At 46.2% G+C, this 18,663-nt stretch overlaps 1 protein-coding gene across 1 annotated transcript; it reads left to right on the plus strand.

Annotated features, from left to right (window-relative positions):
• The first annotated feature begins 229 nt into the window (after positions 1-229).
• Positions 230-14,158, plus strand: LOC8036546. The gene is made up of 4 exons (XM_040207653.1): positions 230-503; positions 1,868-1,926; positions 8,132-8,177; positions 13,810-14,158. The coding sequence occupies exons 1-4, from the start codon at positions 245-247 to the stop codon at positions 14,109-14,111; spliced, it is 666 nt and encodes a 221-aa protein (XP_040063587.1). The 5' UTR covers positions 230-244; the 3' UTR covers positions 14,112-14,158.
• The last annotated feature ends 4,505 nt before the right edge of the window (positions 14,159-18,663 follow it).

Consider the following 18,663-nt stretch of genomic DNA (forward strand, 5'->3'; position numbering starts at 1 on the left):
CGTTTCGACCTCCTTCTCGCCAGGAAAGTATGTCTGACTGTATCTGTGCCAATTCTTAAAAAAAAAAAAAAAGTTCGTTTTTTAATTAGAAGATTTGGTTTAAGAGTAAATAGATTTGGTACCCTTTCTCTACTTTCTGGCCAAGCAGAAAGTGAAGATGACTTCTTCGTACCAACTTCGGGGCAGAAAATAATACAGTATGGGAACAAAAGCGAAGTCTTGGGGAGCCCATGACAGCGTCTAAATGGGTGAACAGCGTTTTGGGTGCCCAACGGGTAGGAGAAGCCTTGCAAGCTCGTTATTTTCTAGCCACTCAATCCCGAACCCGGTCGCGCGTCCAGGTGGCAGCACATATTTGGAAAAAGGTGAATTGCATGTATACTGGCCTATAGTCGAAGACAATATAACTAAGAGAAATTCCACTGGTGCTTTCAGCGCAACTGGCTATGCAGCGGTATCGAGCACACCAACGGTGATGCTGGACGTTGGCAAAGCCGTGGCAGGTAATTCCAAGGACTGATTGGTTTTAAGTTTTCGTTCCGCGAATAAACATTATTTGCCAGCCCAGTCTTAGCGTGCTTACTTAAAAATTGGATTGTCGCGAGCCTTTGTCGAACCCGGAGGTTCGACAGATGCGGTGAACCTTCGAACTTTGAGCAAACTGTACAACGAGGTTCGACTTATGGACAGTGTTTCCCAACTTCTACGCAAACATTGCGAATTTTGGGGAAGACGGCCGTGTGACGCAACAGCCGAGATATGGTGGTAGGCGCAGAAACTGATCTCCGACGGCAGACAATATGTTTGAGTCAAATATGGCGCGAACTTCATCGGTTTAGTGCATACTATTTTGTTATTTTTGCTATAACACACACTGAATGAACGTAAAACCAACAAGAAAAGCTTTATTTTTGTCGGGATATTTTGGCTATATGTCAACAGATGTCGCCATCTCTCGGCTCTTTAGTCATCGGGACGTCTTTCATTTGCAAACGGCCGCCATATGTAGTGAATTTAGGCTCTTAATTTGGTTTTTAACTCTTTACTCAGGCAAGCTCATTTTTTGAAAATTTGGTACAGAAAATGCACCACCTTCAGTCATGTCTGTACGAAATGTTAGCTCGAAGCAATGAGAAGCAGATTTATCCAGTGCCTTCAAAAGTCAACAATCCATTTGACTCGCGCGGTATATAATTTTCTTTCACGGAACGGCGGGTTACCTTGCTCAGCTGGAGTTTTCAGCTACCCAAACTAAACATATGTTCAAAACACCCAGTGCTTATCTTCCCGGTATCCTATTTATTAATAGCTATCGAGAAAAGGGCAAATAAAGATGATGCCGAAACCAAAACCACCGCTCAAATTTTTCCTCGGTTTTCACTTGAATGAGTTGTAGGTCAGGCAGGCAGTCTAAAAACTACTGTTGCACGTTGTTTTAATATTTTTTTTTGTGACGTGAGCTTTTTCAGCAATTGTTTCACACCAGTAAACGTTTTGCAACCCGTAAAGAACATTCTGCACTGCCCCCCCCCCCCCTTCTCTATTACAACATGGATGGATAGATGGAGAATATTGGCTGTACCCTTTATACCAGGCGGTAACTTACGCCAACTAGCCTAAAAACAACAAGAACCTGATTTCCTTTTTCTCCCTTCCAAGCCAGTGTGTTTCTGTAATTCTCATCGGGCCTTGAAGGATATCGACAGGGTTTTAGTGGAGCATGTGGAGCCTCTCAACCTATCGAACAAATTTTCAAAAAAATTTTTAACTTCGCAAAAAAATAAAATTTCGTACATTTTATCGCAATGACTGATTTCACAAGGGGGATTACTAATGAAGGGCTCTCCATCCTCACTATCCTGAAAAGGTGGACTGGAGCACCAAGGCCGCCAAGCGCTGGAACTGGCCTCTACCTCAAAGGTCTGGGTGAGTACAATTTCAGTATAAGTAGCATAATTACGAAAAAAAACCTGAGACTAGGGTAAAATAGAAAACAGCACGAACACAAAATTTCAAAACCTTTTTTTTTGGTGGTATTATGTAATCATCTGCTTGTTTGCGCACATACGTTTTGTTCATAAGTAGCATCTTCTGCATAATCCTGACTGGTATTTCACTCTTCAGCATGTGCATACCGAAGGGGAAATACCAGCACTTATCGAAGGGATTTTGATCAGCAATAAAGGGATGCTGAATCGAAACTTAAAATATCCCTCTTACCTTCAGACATAGGTTAAACATGATCAACTCTATCTGCCAATGACAATCGCACGCTTGTATTTCAAAAGGATGGCAGTATTTTTAGTTCTATATGTTCGATTCTGGCGAGCTCTTCAATATCAGTCATAGAAAGCCGCAGCGCTCGCTCGTTCAGCTCAAACTTTTGAAGCCGTGCGCTGACGCAGCACTCGTTTCCAATCTGCATCCAGCGTTGGCCTTTGTTGGTGACGCAAACATGTCTGCACTACGGAATTGTCTTGTAGGCAATGCTGGACTTGGCCTCAACGTCATCGGCCTCGATAGGGCCAAGCGTACAGAAGTCATGAGCTTTGACCTTTGATGACATCAACGCGTTATTACTTTACTTAGTTATACACGAGGGCTCTAACATATATAACCGGGAGATTGAGGAGCCGGCGAAGTCGTGCACGCTGACAGTACCATGACGTGACCGATCATTATCATTTCTCCGAGAACGAGCTGTTCAGGTGTGTGTATATTAGAGAATGCACTCGGAAGAATTCCTGGGTTTAACCTATTGTACCTCTTCGATTCCTCTTGGCTGGATTCGCGAATATTGGGCGTCAACTCTTTTGTGCCACGTTGTCAAGGCCAGCGTATACCTTCGGCAACGCTCCAACTCTCACAAAACTAGCCACGCGAGCGAGTGCGACGCCAGACAAAGCCACCTACTCTCGCAGCAGTGCGGGCCGCAGCACGGTGGAAGATTCATACACCTTTCCAAAAAAGAGCTCCTGGCGGGTCCAATTTTCAATGTTCGTGCGTATGGCGCGTGACTTTCTCGCTTTCCGAAGCGACGAGCATCTGCGGACTGGCCTGAGGAGTCAGGACTTGTAAATATTGCATACCTAGGTAATAATTCAATTACAGTAATTGATTTACTGTAATTTCATCACTTTTTGTAGTTTGAAATTGTAGTTAGCTGCTTTTCGTTAAAAGGAATTGTAATTTTAATTTAATCACTTTCTAGCAGCAGTAGTTGCAAAATTTCAGGCAGAATTACCATTACCTTTGCGAGACTTTGCAGCGCCGACCGTATATATGCGTCTCTGCCCTGCAGCTTTGTCTGTACTGCACGGTTTTAATGAGACGGAGTATAGTTGAATTAGTCTGAAAGCCTCAGTGCTCGCACAAGCGGCCTAGCTCTCGGTGACACGCTCGCACACACAGACACACACAACAGAAATAGGGTCGCATTGTTCGCTGTTTTGCTGCTTACACTGCGGGTCGAGAGACAGTCCTCATTGGCGCCCACCTTCAACGGAACAGTGTGGCGCCATCTGCGGTGCAAGCAGAAAACAATAACGTAAACATATAAACTCTGAAACGGTAAACACGCAAAAATACTGACAAAAAACAAAACAAAAAACGTTCAGCCTCTCCACTCTCGTGAAGAAGGAAGACCAGCGGAGCTGTACTCGTCGATACACTGTGTGCTTCTTCTTCGTCGTCGTCTGTTTTTCGCGTTGTTTCCTACGATGAATTCCTTTATTATAGCTAGGGAGGCTCTAGTGAGGGTGGGTGCAACTCAAAAGCTGGAGAGCGTTTGCAATTTAATGGCGGCGCCTGAGGGAGAGGATTCGGGAAAGGATATGCTCCAATGTTGCCTGCACGAGAGCAGACGCCCGCTCTGTTGCAACTCTGTTGCTCCATGCGCCTTTCCTCCTCTCGGCTCCCATTGCAAGCAACGAACGCCTTGGCGCAGGCTCTCTCGCTTCCTCCTCGCTCCACGTCGAGAGGAAAAAGCAGGGTTGCCAGACAAGCAGCAATGTCCAAGATGGCGGAATTTACCATTTTTCGCGTTAAAAAAATACTTAACCTATCGCAACAAAACTGGTGGCTATGGAAAAGTAATCATTTATACCTTGTGTAAATTATTCAAGCACCTTAATGGGCTCTTATGACCTGAATTAGGAAATAAAACGACCCTTTGCCCCATAGAGTCCCAGCAAAATTTAGCAATTAAATGGCGTCCATGTCCCGTGATCCCCGATCTAGCAGTTGCACCCACCCTCACTTGAGCCTCCCTAATTATAGCTGTAGGGTGCCTACATGTCTGTCTGTCTCAGGGTGAAGACATCCATTGTTGCCCTGAATGTGCCAGCGCGTGACGCTCTCGCGCACTTGGTGCGTGACTTGGGCGGTAAAATGGCGTCTATGCATTAGCCAAAGCTACGCGCTCGTGCTGAGTGACACCGGATTGCGCGCACTTCAAAATGCACAGAAAGAACGATTGGGCGGAAAAATGGCCGAGATGTCACCACTCAAGCAAAAGCGCGCGTGTGTATGAAGGCACTCTATATGATGATGATGATGATGATGATGATCTTGCAGCTGTTCCCTTTGTATCGGGCGGTTCCGAACAACGTTCGTACCTAGCCGAAAAAATATATATATATATATATATATTAAACAAGAAAAAAAAACTATTTCTTCGCGTTCAATTTGCTTTTGTCCTTCGCCACCAGTCCAGTCTGCTTTTCGTTCTTCCGATTACTTTCCAGCTCCGTCCAATCGGCTTCGTGGACGCTGCGGCGCGCGTTTCAACCTCACTTCGAGGGATAGCAACAGCATCTCTATCTAGAAACGCGTTCAGCGCTGACCCCGTCGCCGGTGATTGGAAGCCGAGTGCTTCCGCCAGCAATTGGGCTTGTGGAAGGGGCTGGCCAGGTGTCTGTCCGTTTTCGGGAGCGTAATACCACTGCACCGGATGGCTTGGTTGCAGGCTTGTGCATGAGAGGACGATGTGTTCGATGGTTTCATCCGCTTCTCCACAAGCCCGGCATGTTGTTGTTTCCACCATCCGATTATATTTCTGTTGGTACACTAGTGTTCTCAGCCCTCCTGCACGTGCCTCAAAAAGCAAGCGGCTGCCCAGGCTGTTATCATATAACTGAGCCTCCGCTGATATTGTACTTTTGCTGAGGTTGTACACCCGTAGCGTTGACTTGCTCTTGGCCGCCTTTGCCCACTGAAGGGCCTCCTCCTCACGCACTCTTTTCCGCACCTCCGTTTCCCACTTTGTGTCTGTATTGGCACTCACGGGCACTGTGAAGAAACCAAAGTTTTTTTCCAGTTGGTATAGCCGCTTCCTCCATCTTGTCTGTATACTTGTAAGGTGGATGTATACGAAGAGTCGCTTTGCCCACCGATTTCGGTCCATGAATCGCAGCCGCCCGTTGTAGCCGATCTTGCTCGTCGCTTCTCTGGCTTCGAAGGATGACCACCCGAGGTCTCCTTGGACAGCCTCGTTGGCCACCATACCATGGCATCCTACGGCCTGCCTCCCGACGTCTCGCTGACGGCGCTCCAATATCTCCCGCACATCCCCGGGTACGCAGATAACAGCATTGGCAAAAGTCAGTCCCGGTACTATGGCCGCTTTCCAAAGTTCTCGTGTAACATATACATATATAGCTGGAAAGTTCAGCGCCATCTACGAGCGACGGCGGAAACCATACTGGTTGTGTGCTTGCCGCCGTCGCTTATAGATGGCGGTAGCTGTCCAGGTAGGTTTGTGTCGACACACCGGACGCGATCCTGGGGAACCTAGCCCTTAACAGCTCCGCTGTAAAAGAATAAGAGCTTCAGCTTTCAGCCAAGGTTGGGGATTTTTATTGCCTAAGCTTATTTTTCTTTCTTTGCCAGTTTTTACGTCGCTCTTCCAGTACGGTCGCGAATTTGTTTCTTTGTATTATTTTCAAGTTTGTTGTTTCCTGTTGTTTTTACTTCGAATGTTATTTGCATAAACACTTTGGATACCCACCTCGCAGCTATGAATAAGTTGTCACCATCGATTGCCCCGATTCAGTTCTTATATATTTCAGAGCCATTATGATTTCAACACAATGTAAATAATTTACAACAACATGAAACGTTTGTAGGTGAATGCGGTCGTATTAGCGCGTGTGGATTGTAGTTCTATGCTAACACTTAAAATAATAAGATATAACTAATTCTCGCATTCTTATTTGCCTGACTAACAAAAGCGTGTCAACCCAATTTTACGTTAGTGATACGGCGTCTTTTAGTACATGAGCCAAATATTATTATTTATTGAAAATATAAGAATGCGGGACTTCATCACTCCGAACTTTCAAGTTCTATCATTCATTTCACAAAATTCATAAAAGGAAAGTACAATACGTGACATTTTTACAGCGATGCTTGTTTAAAGTTGTATGGCTTAAGTTGGGTCGCTATCAGAAATAAGTAATTGTTAAAGGCATTGCATTACTTTTTAAAAAGTAATTTGTTATTGTAATCCATTATTTTCACATAGTAATAATGTAATTGTAGTTAAGCTACTTTTGGAGCAGAATAATTTTTATTGTAATTAAATTAGTAATTTACCCATGTCTGAAATATGGGAATGGTTTATACGATAACCTTCACAATGTAGCACAAATTCTCTTTAAAAGTTGTGTCTTGTTTAGATTGGATATTTGTTTATGCATTGGAAGCAGCTGTCATAACTGGTGTAGGACCTCGGAATGTCCGCGATTAAGGAAAAAGAAAAATCGCTGTACGTGTCGATAAATAAATAAATATTTTAATACTTCGAAATTAATATAGTGGACTGCTTTTGTGGCAAAAGGTTGTCTATGGCACGGCATGTTATGTCTTATCTGTAAAAGTGCAGTTTGACCAGCCACATGAGACTGCCAACTTTCATGGCGTCCTGATGGTGTGCTCAGGACGCCATGAAATGTGTGCAAGCATTCCACCGAGTAATGATTGCACAGTATGTATACATGGATCGTAATAAAGTTGAAAGCTGAGCTGGTTGGTAGTCGTCATACATGGTGAACAAAAACAGCGCAAGGAACAAGGACAAAAAGAACATTCATGACGGGACAGGCGCTTGTCCTGTCGTGAATGCTCTTTCTCTTGTCCTTGTCCTTTGCGCTGTTTTTGTTCAGAGTGTATACACTGGTCGATTGAGCAAATCAAACAGTTTTTTTTTTCGGCCCGCAAAAGTAAACTACGCATCGCGAGAAACTGGAACTCCGTGAAAATGTGACGTTAGCGGTGGTGACCAAATACAGAGGTTTAGGAACTTATACCGTTACCTGGATTGAAAGATGCGAGAGCAAGACAAGATTCCTTTGAGCCAAGCTCTAACTAAGCCTAATATACATCAAACGAAAAAAAATGACATTCTTAAGTGCTTATAGCATGTATTTTCATTAAAAAAAAATCCTGCCCGAAAGAAAGAAAACAATCATTGTCTTTCTCGTTAACAAGTTTTCATTTTCCAGTGCAATTAATGCTACAGGCACCCACAATGTAATTATTTGACTCGATAAATATTAGGCTTAGGTGGACATTGGCTCATAAATAAATTTTGTTTTTCTAATGTATCTTTTGATCCAGCTAATGTCATGTTCTCAAGCTTTCGCATTTTGTCATCACCGCTAGCGTACGTCACCCTCTCGTAAAGTGTCAGCTTTCTGCGATGCATAGTTTATTCTTGCGGTCCGAAAACCGTGTACCATTCTCTTGCTCGTCCCCTTATAATATATTGTTATATCTGAGCGGATTCCCCCTCCGTACTTTCTTGGTGGTACCCTCCACACTTTGTATTACTGTAGACACCGGCAGGATAAGAACGGTGGGGCGTCTCTTTTTGATGTTCGGCCGTGCACGCGCTCGTTGCCTCCCATTGTTCTTTGGCTGCGCGTGCACGATCGAAGCTCACGAGACGCGGAGCCGTTATCGAAGCTAGGAAGCTCGCGCTGTAAATAGAACAACTGAAAGAACTCTCTGCCCTTCTCACGCTATCAGTGACTCCAGTGAGTGCTATGTTCAACCGAGAAGCCGGCTAGAGTCGGCTTGGGGCGAGAGACACATGCTACGCTAAATTCATTGTACACTTGTTGTCTTGCAGGAAAAGATGGACCAGAAAACGCTTCTTAAAGTCGGAGGCTGTGCAGGTACGCAATTGTTGTTGGGTGGGAGGGACTGTAATCTCTGTTCCCAATCTGTAAATTAGGTAAATCTTGTCAAAATTGAGTCTGGCCCTGCCGTCATTCTCAGAAGTCTTCTCTAGTGGCTGCACACAACGCCTGTTTTGCATCACCAAAACTGAAACTTTGTAAGGGCATTGTATTAGCAACGCAGACTTTATATCAACATAAAGCATGTTTATGGCGATGCCCTGTTTATTCCCGACACTCTTGGCTGGAACGTTGAGGTGACAAATTATTTGATTAATTTAGTCGAGTCACTTTTTGAGGTGCATTAATGGCTTATAAAACGATATTGGCTATACTATATTATACACTTGACACGAGCATCATATACAAGTGTAACGCAATTGTATACTCTCACGCAACGCCATTGAGCCAGTAGTTGTTTTGTCATAGTGCAATTTCAAAGATGGAAATGGACAATTTCAGTTTCCTTCGCAAATGGTGACACAGTGGTGGGCATCAAATGACACTGATACGGGAATAACCCTAAGTGACAATAGCCGAATTTGTCCCAGGGATCGAGCAGGAGTACTGCGTGAGCACTCGACTTGGACTCAATCAATACTTTGGCGAGCATTTGGGTTGCGGTTCGTGTCCAATCGCCGCAGTGATGGTAATAGCCAAACTCTAACCGTGTCCAGAGCATAGCACATGCACTGTGCATTAAAAAAACACTAGCACATGGCTGTGATAAGCACTGGGTCATATGGCCACTTATAATGTCTGCAAGTCGAGAGAGTGAACGCCACTCGTCTTTCTACAATATTTTCTGCAAAGGCAGGTTTTGTAGCCTAGCTATGACTCTGAGGGATTCATCTTGGGCAGCATCTAGTGAAAGTGAGGAAAGTTCTTTTGTGATCTCTCTCATAACCCATTCTCGACCAAAACCGTTAGGTGCACTACAAGGCAAGTAAGTGTATACCACTAATTTGCACATATAGATGGCGTTGAAGTTTGGCCCCGAGCGGAGCCATATGAAGAAGAGTCTTGACATCTAATGTCCTCGGTGGCCTTCCGCCATACCTTCGCTCCTCTCAGACTCTTCCCATAGAACTGACGTCAGGCCTAGCAACCGCCTAGCAACGGAAAACGCGTGGGGTCGGCGCGGGCCTGTCCACCATTACCGATCCCAGGCCAACGCGCACACATGCAGGGCCGCATGGTATCCTGCGTACAGACCCTTATCTTTAGGTTTTCTGGTCAGAAAATGGTCAATTGTTGTGCGGTTGGATGTCCTAATCAAAACCGTCAAAGATTTTTTTTAATACAATTTTTTAAGAGAAAGAAGAAAAGAAATGTCGAAAAATATAGTTGAATAAAATCAAGCGCGACAATTGTGGACGCCCACGGAAGGTTCCCGTCTTTGTAAGGTTAGAATGCTTTTTTTATCTGGAAACTTTTTATCAAATGGACTAGAAAACTAGCGAACTAGTTGATACAGAAAACTCGCATGTAATGTGTCATCTGAATAATTACAGCACAAGACAGGGACGTCCCATCTGTAAAGCATTTTCGCCTGCCTTCTTGTCCAAACCGCGAAGTGAATGAATTTATTATTTGATGCCTTTAATAAATGTTACTTTTTTTGTATGAAAAAGCTGACTTTGTTGTCTTTATATCTTCCATTAATTTTCATCTAATGATATGACGATGAATGCTGGTATCTCAGCGCCGTTAGGAACGGCCAATCAATTAATTTAAATCTATTAAAACGAGCAAACTTACCATTGGCGAAGAGCCGCCTGGCACGATGTTATTTCGTAACCAATTCAGTTATGAAATAGACGGCTCTAACGTTACGACAAAGATTAGTGCCGGCGCCGTTTTTAATGCCAGCCCACTCGCACAAGCTTCACTTATTTTATTTCTTTGTAACCATCCGGCCTCTATAGATGTTTGAAAAACAAGATCGCTGTTTCATTGCTGAGAGAGTTTGGTGGAGGCACGCTGCAAGCGTGCACGGCGTGGCCATCCCATATCAGGAGTAGCGTATTCGCTTCAATCGAGCCATCTCGCTGGACAGGCTGACGCATAGGAAATTAGGAAGAAAGGAGACTCTGGGAAACTCTTAGTCGAAGGATTTTAGATCGCTCGATAATTTAACAGATAATTTTCTTCGAAAACACGGGCAACGATGGCATCCTCGTATGCGCTCGCTTATCAGAACACTCTACGGAAAGCCCCTCAGCTGCGAACTAGAAGTTGTTCTCGTTGCACATTGCTAAATTACCAAGAAGCGCCAACTAAAACTGAACATTGCGAAATTTACGTAAGAGTAATTTGCGCTAGGCACTCAACATCCGCGAAGCGTATGAACGGGCTGGTGACTCGGCGCGTGCGGAGGGAGAATAGTCCGGGAACTAACTTAATACGGCTCCTGAATAAGCGTGACACATCCCAAATACTGCTAGCGGATGACTTAAAACAGAATATAACATTGATACGTTGGAGGAAACTCGAGTGCCAAGCAGACGGGCATAAGTCCCCGGCGTCGACCCGAGAGCGATCAGGATTATGGTCTGCTTGCGTCCGGTAACCATTCTCTCCCCTCAAGCGAGCTGAATGGTATGAATGCAAATTCACATCAGTTGGCCTCTCCCATCGAAGCCACAAAAAAAGGAAGAGCGGGAAGTTGTAAATGGAGGGTGCTACACGGTGCAAGTTCCCTTTTTTTCAAATTAAATTCTGGACCTACTAAAGCGGCAAACGCGTCTGTCTTGGAGACGCCGCGTGCTAGCGCCGCCGCTGCAAGACGGACTGGCTGACGCAAGCTATGCGGGGAGCAAGTCGTCCGCTTCTTCCGCAGGAGTTGCGATGACGTCAGAACTACGCTGAGCTCTTTATTCTGTATTCATGAAAAACCCGCAGCGCCTATAGAGGCATTATTTGCAGGGGGGCACAATGCATTAAAAAAGAGATCCACAGTCTCGCGGCACACCACTTCCGCCGGTAATTATTTCCATTCCGCAATGGTTCGTGCAAAAAAAAAGTGTTTCATTATGTTTGTCCTGGAGAAGTACGGCTGAACCTTATAACAATGGTCTCTGCGAGCAGAACGGTAAGATGGGGAATGCAGAAAGTTTGCAGCACAAATTCCTGTTTGGTTGTGATAAATCGAGTAAAACAATTTGAGACGCAGCCTCTTACGACGTTCATTTAAATGCACCCATCCCAGTTCCTTTTTCATTTCAGTTGTGCTACTGGAACGATCGTATCTTTCCAGGACAAACCGAGCAGCAACAGATTGAATACGTTCTATAGCACTGATACGAACCTGGCAAGACGGATCCCACACATGACAAGCATACTCTAATATCGGTTTAACATACGCTTTATACGCTGCCTCCTTAAGCTCTTTGCTTACATGTTTAAGGTTGCGCTGTAAGAAACTTAAAGCCCTGCCTGCCCTGGAAACGACACTGTTCACTTGAGCTGTCCATGTTCCGTCTTCAGAAAATATAACACCTAAATATTTATAAGATGGCTCAATTCTAATATTTTCATTGTTAATGGAGTACTGATGAGTCAATTTATTATGTTTTCTAGTGATACACACATGAACACACTTGCTATAGCGTTCAATGACATCTTATTGTTACTACACCATGATTCCATTCGTTTAACATCTCTCATAAGCTGTGTGAAATCTGTTTCACCAGACACTGCGTTGTACAATTTCACAATCATCGGCAGACGTATTTCTGATTCAATTCCTCGGGAAATATCATCAATATAAATGAGAAAGAGAAGCGGTCCCAACACAGACCCTTGTGGCACGCCAGGTGTTACAAAAACACGACCCGATGATCTGTTGCTGCCTTGAAGCTATAGGTAATCTCTTAACCAGTGCATCGCATTATTATCAATATTTAAAACTTCAAGTTTCTGCAGTAATACCGAATGAGAGACAGTATCAAATGCTTTCTTGATATCTAAAAATATACAATTAAATTGACCTCTATTATTAAGTACTGTGGCAATATCATGATAAAACTCGATTAACTGCGTCGTACATGAAAAACCTTTTCGGAACCCATGCTGTTGATCATTCAGAAAGCCTATCAAAACAAGGTGCGTCATTAACGCCGAGTACAAAACATGTTCGACAATTTTACAGCACACTGGGGTAAGCGAGATCGGCTTGTAGTTCGAAACAATGCCTTTAGATCCGCCCTTGAAAACCGGCTCGAAATTGGCTATTTTCCAATCATCAGGTAGTTTTCCCTCCTGTATCGACTTAGAAAAAATGACAAAAAGATCTTTCGCTACCGCACACTATAGGGGAGATGCCATCAGGACCAGTAGCTTTGGATTCATCTATATTAACAAGCATTGGCTTTTATTTAAAGGATAGTGGGTAGACTGCAGTGCTGTAGATGTTTTGAGACGTCTACCCACTATTTTCTTTCAGTCAGCCAATAGGAGATCGGCGTCGTTCTAACGTCACCGCAGCTCCTGCGCAAGAAGCACACGACGTGCTCTCCGCATAGGGCGGCGCTGCGCGGGACCACTAGCGATGACACTTAAATTTAGCGGACGGTGTACGTGCGGCACTGTGATGTCACGTGACGCCGTGACATCGCGTGATACCGTGACGTAACGTGACTAGCGGAGAGATGTACCAGCGAAAAAAAAATGGCCTCGTTACATGGTCATGTGACAGGTCACAGTGTTGCCACACGCTGATTCCCAGCTAAATTTAGCAGAAAATTTTTCCAGCTAAATTTTAACGCGCCACGACGTAGGTGTACGAAAAACACAAGGAATCCGCTGCGAAACCTTGCCAATAGGGGGTTTTCGTAGATCGTCTTCGCCATCCCGCAAGGCCATCCGCAACCCGCTACGATAGCGGGAACTCCGCATTCAAGGCTATCGGCGCGCAGGCGCAGTAGCAACTTCTTCGTTGCGGAACGCTTAGTGGAGGGGGCAACGCCTTCTACGAAAACTCCCTAATATCCGGAACTTTACAATCAAGGCCATCGGCACGCAAGCGCAGTAGCGGCTTCTTCGTTGAGGAGGGCTTGGGAGAGGTGGAGACGCGGTCTAGGAAAACTCCCTAATGTGAAGTTTTAGTATAGATCGTTCTGATAACGGTACCGCTACTCCGCTTGCGCCTTTGCGCATGCATGGAATCGTCGGAGAGTTTTCGTAGGTCGTTTCCTTCGTTCTGCAACGCAACCTGCAACAAGATCCGGTACAAGATCCGGAACTCTACTGTCAAGGCCAGCGGCGCGCATGCACACTAGTCTTCGTTGCGGAGAGCATAGCGGAGTAGGGAAAACGATCTACGGAAACTCCCTGTTATTAGGGAGTTTTAGTAGACCGTGTTTCCCCCTCCGCTATGAAGAAACCGCCACTGCGCCTGCGCGCCGATGGCCTTGGCTGTAGAGTTCCGGGTAGCGGAGGGGCTTAGCGGAGGGGGAAACACGGTCTACTAAAACTCGCTGTTGGAGGCATCGTAACGATATACTAAAGCTCCCTAATAACGGCTGTCGCCGTAAAAGAATCGGAAACTCATTTTGAACTTAGCCATCCTACATGTCATGTCACGTCAGCACCAGTTCTTGTGTATCACTGCCCCTGCATCGTGCAGCTGCCACTGCCGCTGGGCTCACCGTCCCTGCCCTCCTGATCAGCAGTCTTGGTTTCGGAGCTAGCGGCGTAGTTGCGGGATCGTACGCTGCCTGGACCAATTCGGTGATGCCGGGCCTGGTCGTGAAGGGAGGCCTGTATGCTACCATGCAAAGCTGGGGTGCTGCGGGCATCCCACTGGCTTCCAAGTTGCTCATCGCCACTTGCAGCGGCGCCGCGGGACTGGGGACGACGACCCTTCTGACGAAGGACAAAGACCCGGTGGCATGCGAAGCTTGCGGAGGGAGCGGTCGTCCAGCGTGAGATACACTGGCCACACTGTATAGTTCAATAAAATGAGCTGCAATATATATAGTATTTTTATTTTGTCTTTTGTAAGCAAATTTTGGTACCACACTCGAAACGAAAGTCTGCGAGTTCACTTTGTATAAAAATTCAAAAGCGCAAACACCAAGGAAAAGAAGAGGGGACAGGACAGAGCGCTCTGTCCTGTCCCCTCTTCTTTTCCTTGGTGTTTGCGCTTTTGAATTTTTATACAATGTGTAGCCAACTAGCCCAACAGTTAATTTTGAGTTCACTTTCTTGCGATTGTTCTAATTTTTGTTTAGAATATATTTAACAACCATTTCGGTAGTGAAGCCTAACTTGCCGGGATTTTGCAGCGAAATTCCAGCGCCTATTTTATTAGGGACTTTTGCAAACCGTTACCGTACTACCGTTACCGTGGGGCCAACTGTACATGCGCGACTCGTACACCGGCGTCACGTTCCTGAAACGCTGTACCGTGGTCGCCTTATCGTGATCGCGACCGTGATACCGTGTCCCTGCGTTCAAGATGGCGTCCCCGCTCTTCCACTGAAAGTGTCGACGACACATTTACTGCTTCAGAATGCCGGAGAAGCCATCTATACTTCGTCTCATCCTACGATGGACTAAAGGCCAAAGCCACGGGCCGCCGGGTCCAATCACGTTCCACGCTAAACTATGACACGCTTAGCATTGGTTAGGTTTGGACAAATAATGGTCCGAATCCACAGACGCTGAGTCATTTTTATAGCTTCGACACTGCAATGAGCCAGTAAGCCGTAGCTTTCTTTGCAATGTAAAATTGCTGAGTCACTCATTGCTCGATCCGATCCACTGTCGGCCCATTCCCATCAGTCATCCGAGACGTGGGCACCGATACGTGCTTCGAAACGAAATACTACACAATGTCAAAGTGGCTCGTGATTGGATCTGGCGGTTCGTAGCTTCTGCCTTTAGTCCATCGTAGGGTGAGACGAAGTATAGAAACAATCGTAGCAGCAAGTACTGCTGAAGGAGTCATATTTAGAGGTGAGAGGTGCCTCTATAACGATCCCGGTATGTCGCAGGTGGTTTTTTCTTTTTCCCCCATTATAAAAAAAAAAAAAAAAAAAAAAAAAAAGCTTCCGATGGCATTGCGGCTTACTCGGCGACTCTGTTCACAAGCAAATTGTTGTGTGTATGTTTATACAGCCGGGAATTAGTGCCTTAGTGGGCGTGTCTGAGCTGTAAGCGAGAAATTTAGTCAATGCGGTACAACCACTATCCTGGTTTTTTTTTTTTTTTTGTCGTGCACCACGCAGTAGTGGACGTGGATCTGCTGCTTGGTTTTCTGGAAGCCTACAGCCTCAGGTCAACGAGCCTGTCTTCCCACAGCCTATACTGCACCATTATACTGCACCCACAGCCTATACTGCACCACAGCCTATACTGCACATTGATTGCCATCCCATCTGTCTTCTTTAAAAAAAAGAAAAAAAGAAAACATGTTTGCGCAGTCAACGGGATTCGAACCTGTGCGGGGGGACCCCAATGAATTTCTAGTCCATCGCCTTAACCACTCGGCCACGACTGCGGGACGAGTCGGGGGCTTTGAGATGTGGTAGTAACTCAAGAGCTGGGGATGTCATGGATGAAACGTTGCATGTAGCCGCTCAACGTCTATACAGGAGAGGGCGCTGCGGTCAAATGCGTGCATAATCGCGTTAAACTTTGCATGCATTGGCTCAACGTTTATAGACGAGATGGCGCTGCGGTCAAATGCGTATATAACCACGTTCCGTAAAATCAGTATCATCAGCACCACCAGAGCTTTGCCCCAATCAACATCATTCACCACGTGGAGATGCTGTCATTTTTTTTTTCTTTTCCGTGAAGCTAACTGCGACATTGCTCCATCTAAATCACGAGATTCAATTCTTCCAGTGGGACCTCAAATACTTTACTAGGGGGAATACATTCCACTCCTCTCAGATACAATAAGGAGCATTCACTGGGCGCCATATTTGTGGGTGCTGTCTAGAGCGCAGGCTCAGAACGAGCCCACATTAATAGGCTGCTAAAACCGGCAATCTTGAGGGTGCGGAATGCACGTTACAAAAGAACTACGGAAGCTCGCTATCAGCACGCGCTCAGCAGTCGCGCACACAGCTATGGCCGCCAGTGAATACTTCCTATAGCCTCGGCGCGGACAGGTTTTCTGGGCTTGGCGAGAGCCATCTATCGTCGGGGAGGATCCTTCATCGACACACCACTCATAAACTCGTCCCCCACACAAGCGTAACCAAATGGGGCAAAGTTAGGACCCAACCTGATTCCACGGCACCTCCAACCTTCCTCCAAGACTAGTTCTTCACCGTCCTAGACGTCGTACACCGATATACGAGGCACATTGCTCGTTCCGAAGACCACCCGCACATGGACGCCCATCTCTTCTAATCATGGGACAGACGGCACCAACTAGTCCATAGGTGGAAGAGATACAAGACAAATAAACGACTTCAAACAGCTATTCAAGACGTCACCCAAAAAGCCCAGGACTAAGCTTTCTCGCTACCTAAAACTGGCTGGACACATGCGACGGGATAAGTGGTTGTCTCCACACAGCACGCGTATGGCATATCTTTCGGACTCTGCTTCGCCAGACGAAATCGCGCCACCACTTCGTGAAACTTATTCGTAATCAGCAATCCGGCAAAGGTCTAGCAAACGACACCCTTCAACACTTCTACTCCGTCACTGTTACTCTCCTCCTCCACTCGGCACTGCTGGCCCCAGAACCAGGCAACAGAGAGGGCATCAATTCACCCATTAGCTTTTCCGAACTTTTCGCTGCCCTTTGCGACATCAAAACACAAACCACCCCGAGTACAAATGGCGTCACTTACACTGCGCTACGCATCCTCTCCGACACTTATCTTGTCATTCTTCTTTCCTACATCAACGAAGCCTGGGAATCCGGCCACATCCCGCAAGAATGGCGCACAAGTTATCCTTACCCACAAGCCAGCCAAACCGCCAACGGATGCGGCTAATTTCCGCCCTATATTTTTAACTTTTTGCTTTGGAAAACTTATGGAGAACATGGTACTCAGCAGATAGCAGTGGCACCGCGACTCCATAGACGCTTTCGCCCCTACACAGAGAGGCATCCGCCCACAGATCTTTACCCAAGTCACGGCCATGCGCATCTACGAGGACGTTTACCGATTCCCCAGCACGGTCCAACTCCGCGTAATCGCAACCGTGGGCGTCTACAAAGCCTTCGACATGGTCACCCTCTCTGCTATCCTACACAACCTCTCTCGCTCTCAGTTACACGTTGGTTCACGTAATTACGTCCAAGCCGTTCTTTCTAACCGGACAGTACAACTTCAAGTCAATGACTATACTTCCCAACCTCACCTTTCTCCCCTTTATGTTATTTAACATTGCTATGATCCACCTACTAGCTACTAAGCTTGAAAATATCCCAACACTCCATCATAACAACTACGCTGACGACCTTACTGTCTGGTGTTCACGAGGCTCTCCCACGGAGGTTGAACAAACCATTCAGCAGGGCCTCGACACCATTCAGACCTGCGTCACCAACATTGGTCTCTCCTGTTCAGCAACCAAGTTCGAATTCGTGGTTGTCTCCAATGACCATACCGAACGAGCAGACAGAAGGAGGAGTTTGATCTCCCTATCCATTCATGGCGCAGACATCTCCCACAAATCGTCCATTACCGTGCTCGACTTCCATCTCCACCAGTCAGGCCAACCTTATCTATGACTCCAATTCATCCCGAGATAAATCAACCAGGTCTATCACATGATCTGCAAATTTACACGCCGCCAGGCCGGTCTCAAAGAGCACGAGCTCCGCAAGACCATCGAGGCCCTTGTATACTCGCGCGTCATGTACCAACTGCCCTACCAAAAACTGTCATCCACACAAATGAAGCAATTAAACACATCCTTCCTGAAAAGCCACCGTTTTGCCCTTGACGTCTCCCGATGCGCAAACAATCACCTATTCGAAACTACAGGCCTTTTTGAATTCTCTCGAAGACCGTATCACGGTTCATCACCAAGCGCAGCAAGATCGCCTCAAAACGTCCAAACAGGCCAGGCAACTCTTACAACTTGTCGGTTATCCCACCGCGCACTAACACCCCATCCCTTTCCCGGCAGCTCCGTGGACATCCCTCCCACGCGTACGCGTCCTCCTAATCCCTAAACACAAGTCGGTTGAGCACAACGAAGCACGTCGCGCAAAGCGAGTACACCACATCAGCGGTGCGCAGATCCCTCCTCACACAGCAACCTACTACACAGACGCATTTCATTTCCCAACGCGCTGTCATATCGCCGTCTACAGTCCCCATTACACACTCACCTCGACACACATCCAGGTTCCAAACCCCACTTTGGCAGAACCCCTGGCCATATCTGAAACCACCACCCTTCCCCAACACCCTACCGACGAAATCCTTATCAGGACGGACCGTCAGTCGGCATTCCGTGCCTTCTTGCATAATCTACTCTCCCCGCACATTAACATCAA

Source organism: Ixodes scapularis, unplaced genomic scaffold (assembly GCF_016920785.2).
Source record: "Ixodes scapularis isolate PalLabHiFi unplaced genomic scaffold, ASM1692078v2 PGA_scaffold5__190_contigs__length_132052651, whole genome shotgun sequence".
Taxonomy (NCBI): Eukaryota; Metazoa; Arthropoda; class Arachnida; order Ixodida; family Ixodidae; genus Ixodes; species Ixodes scapularis.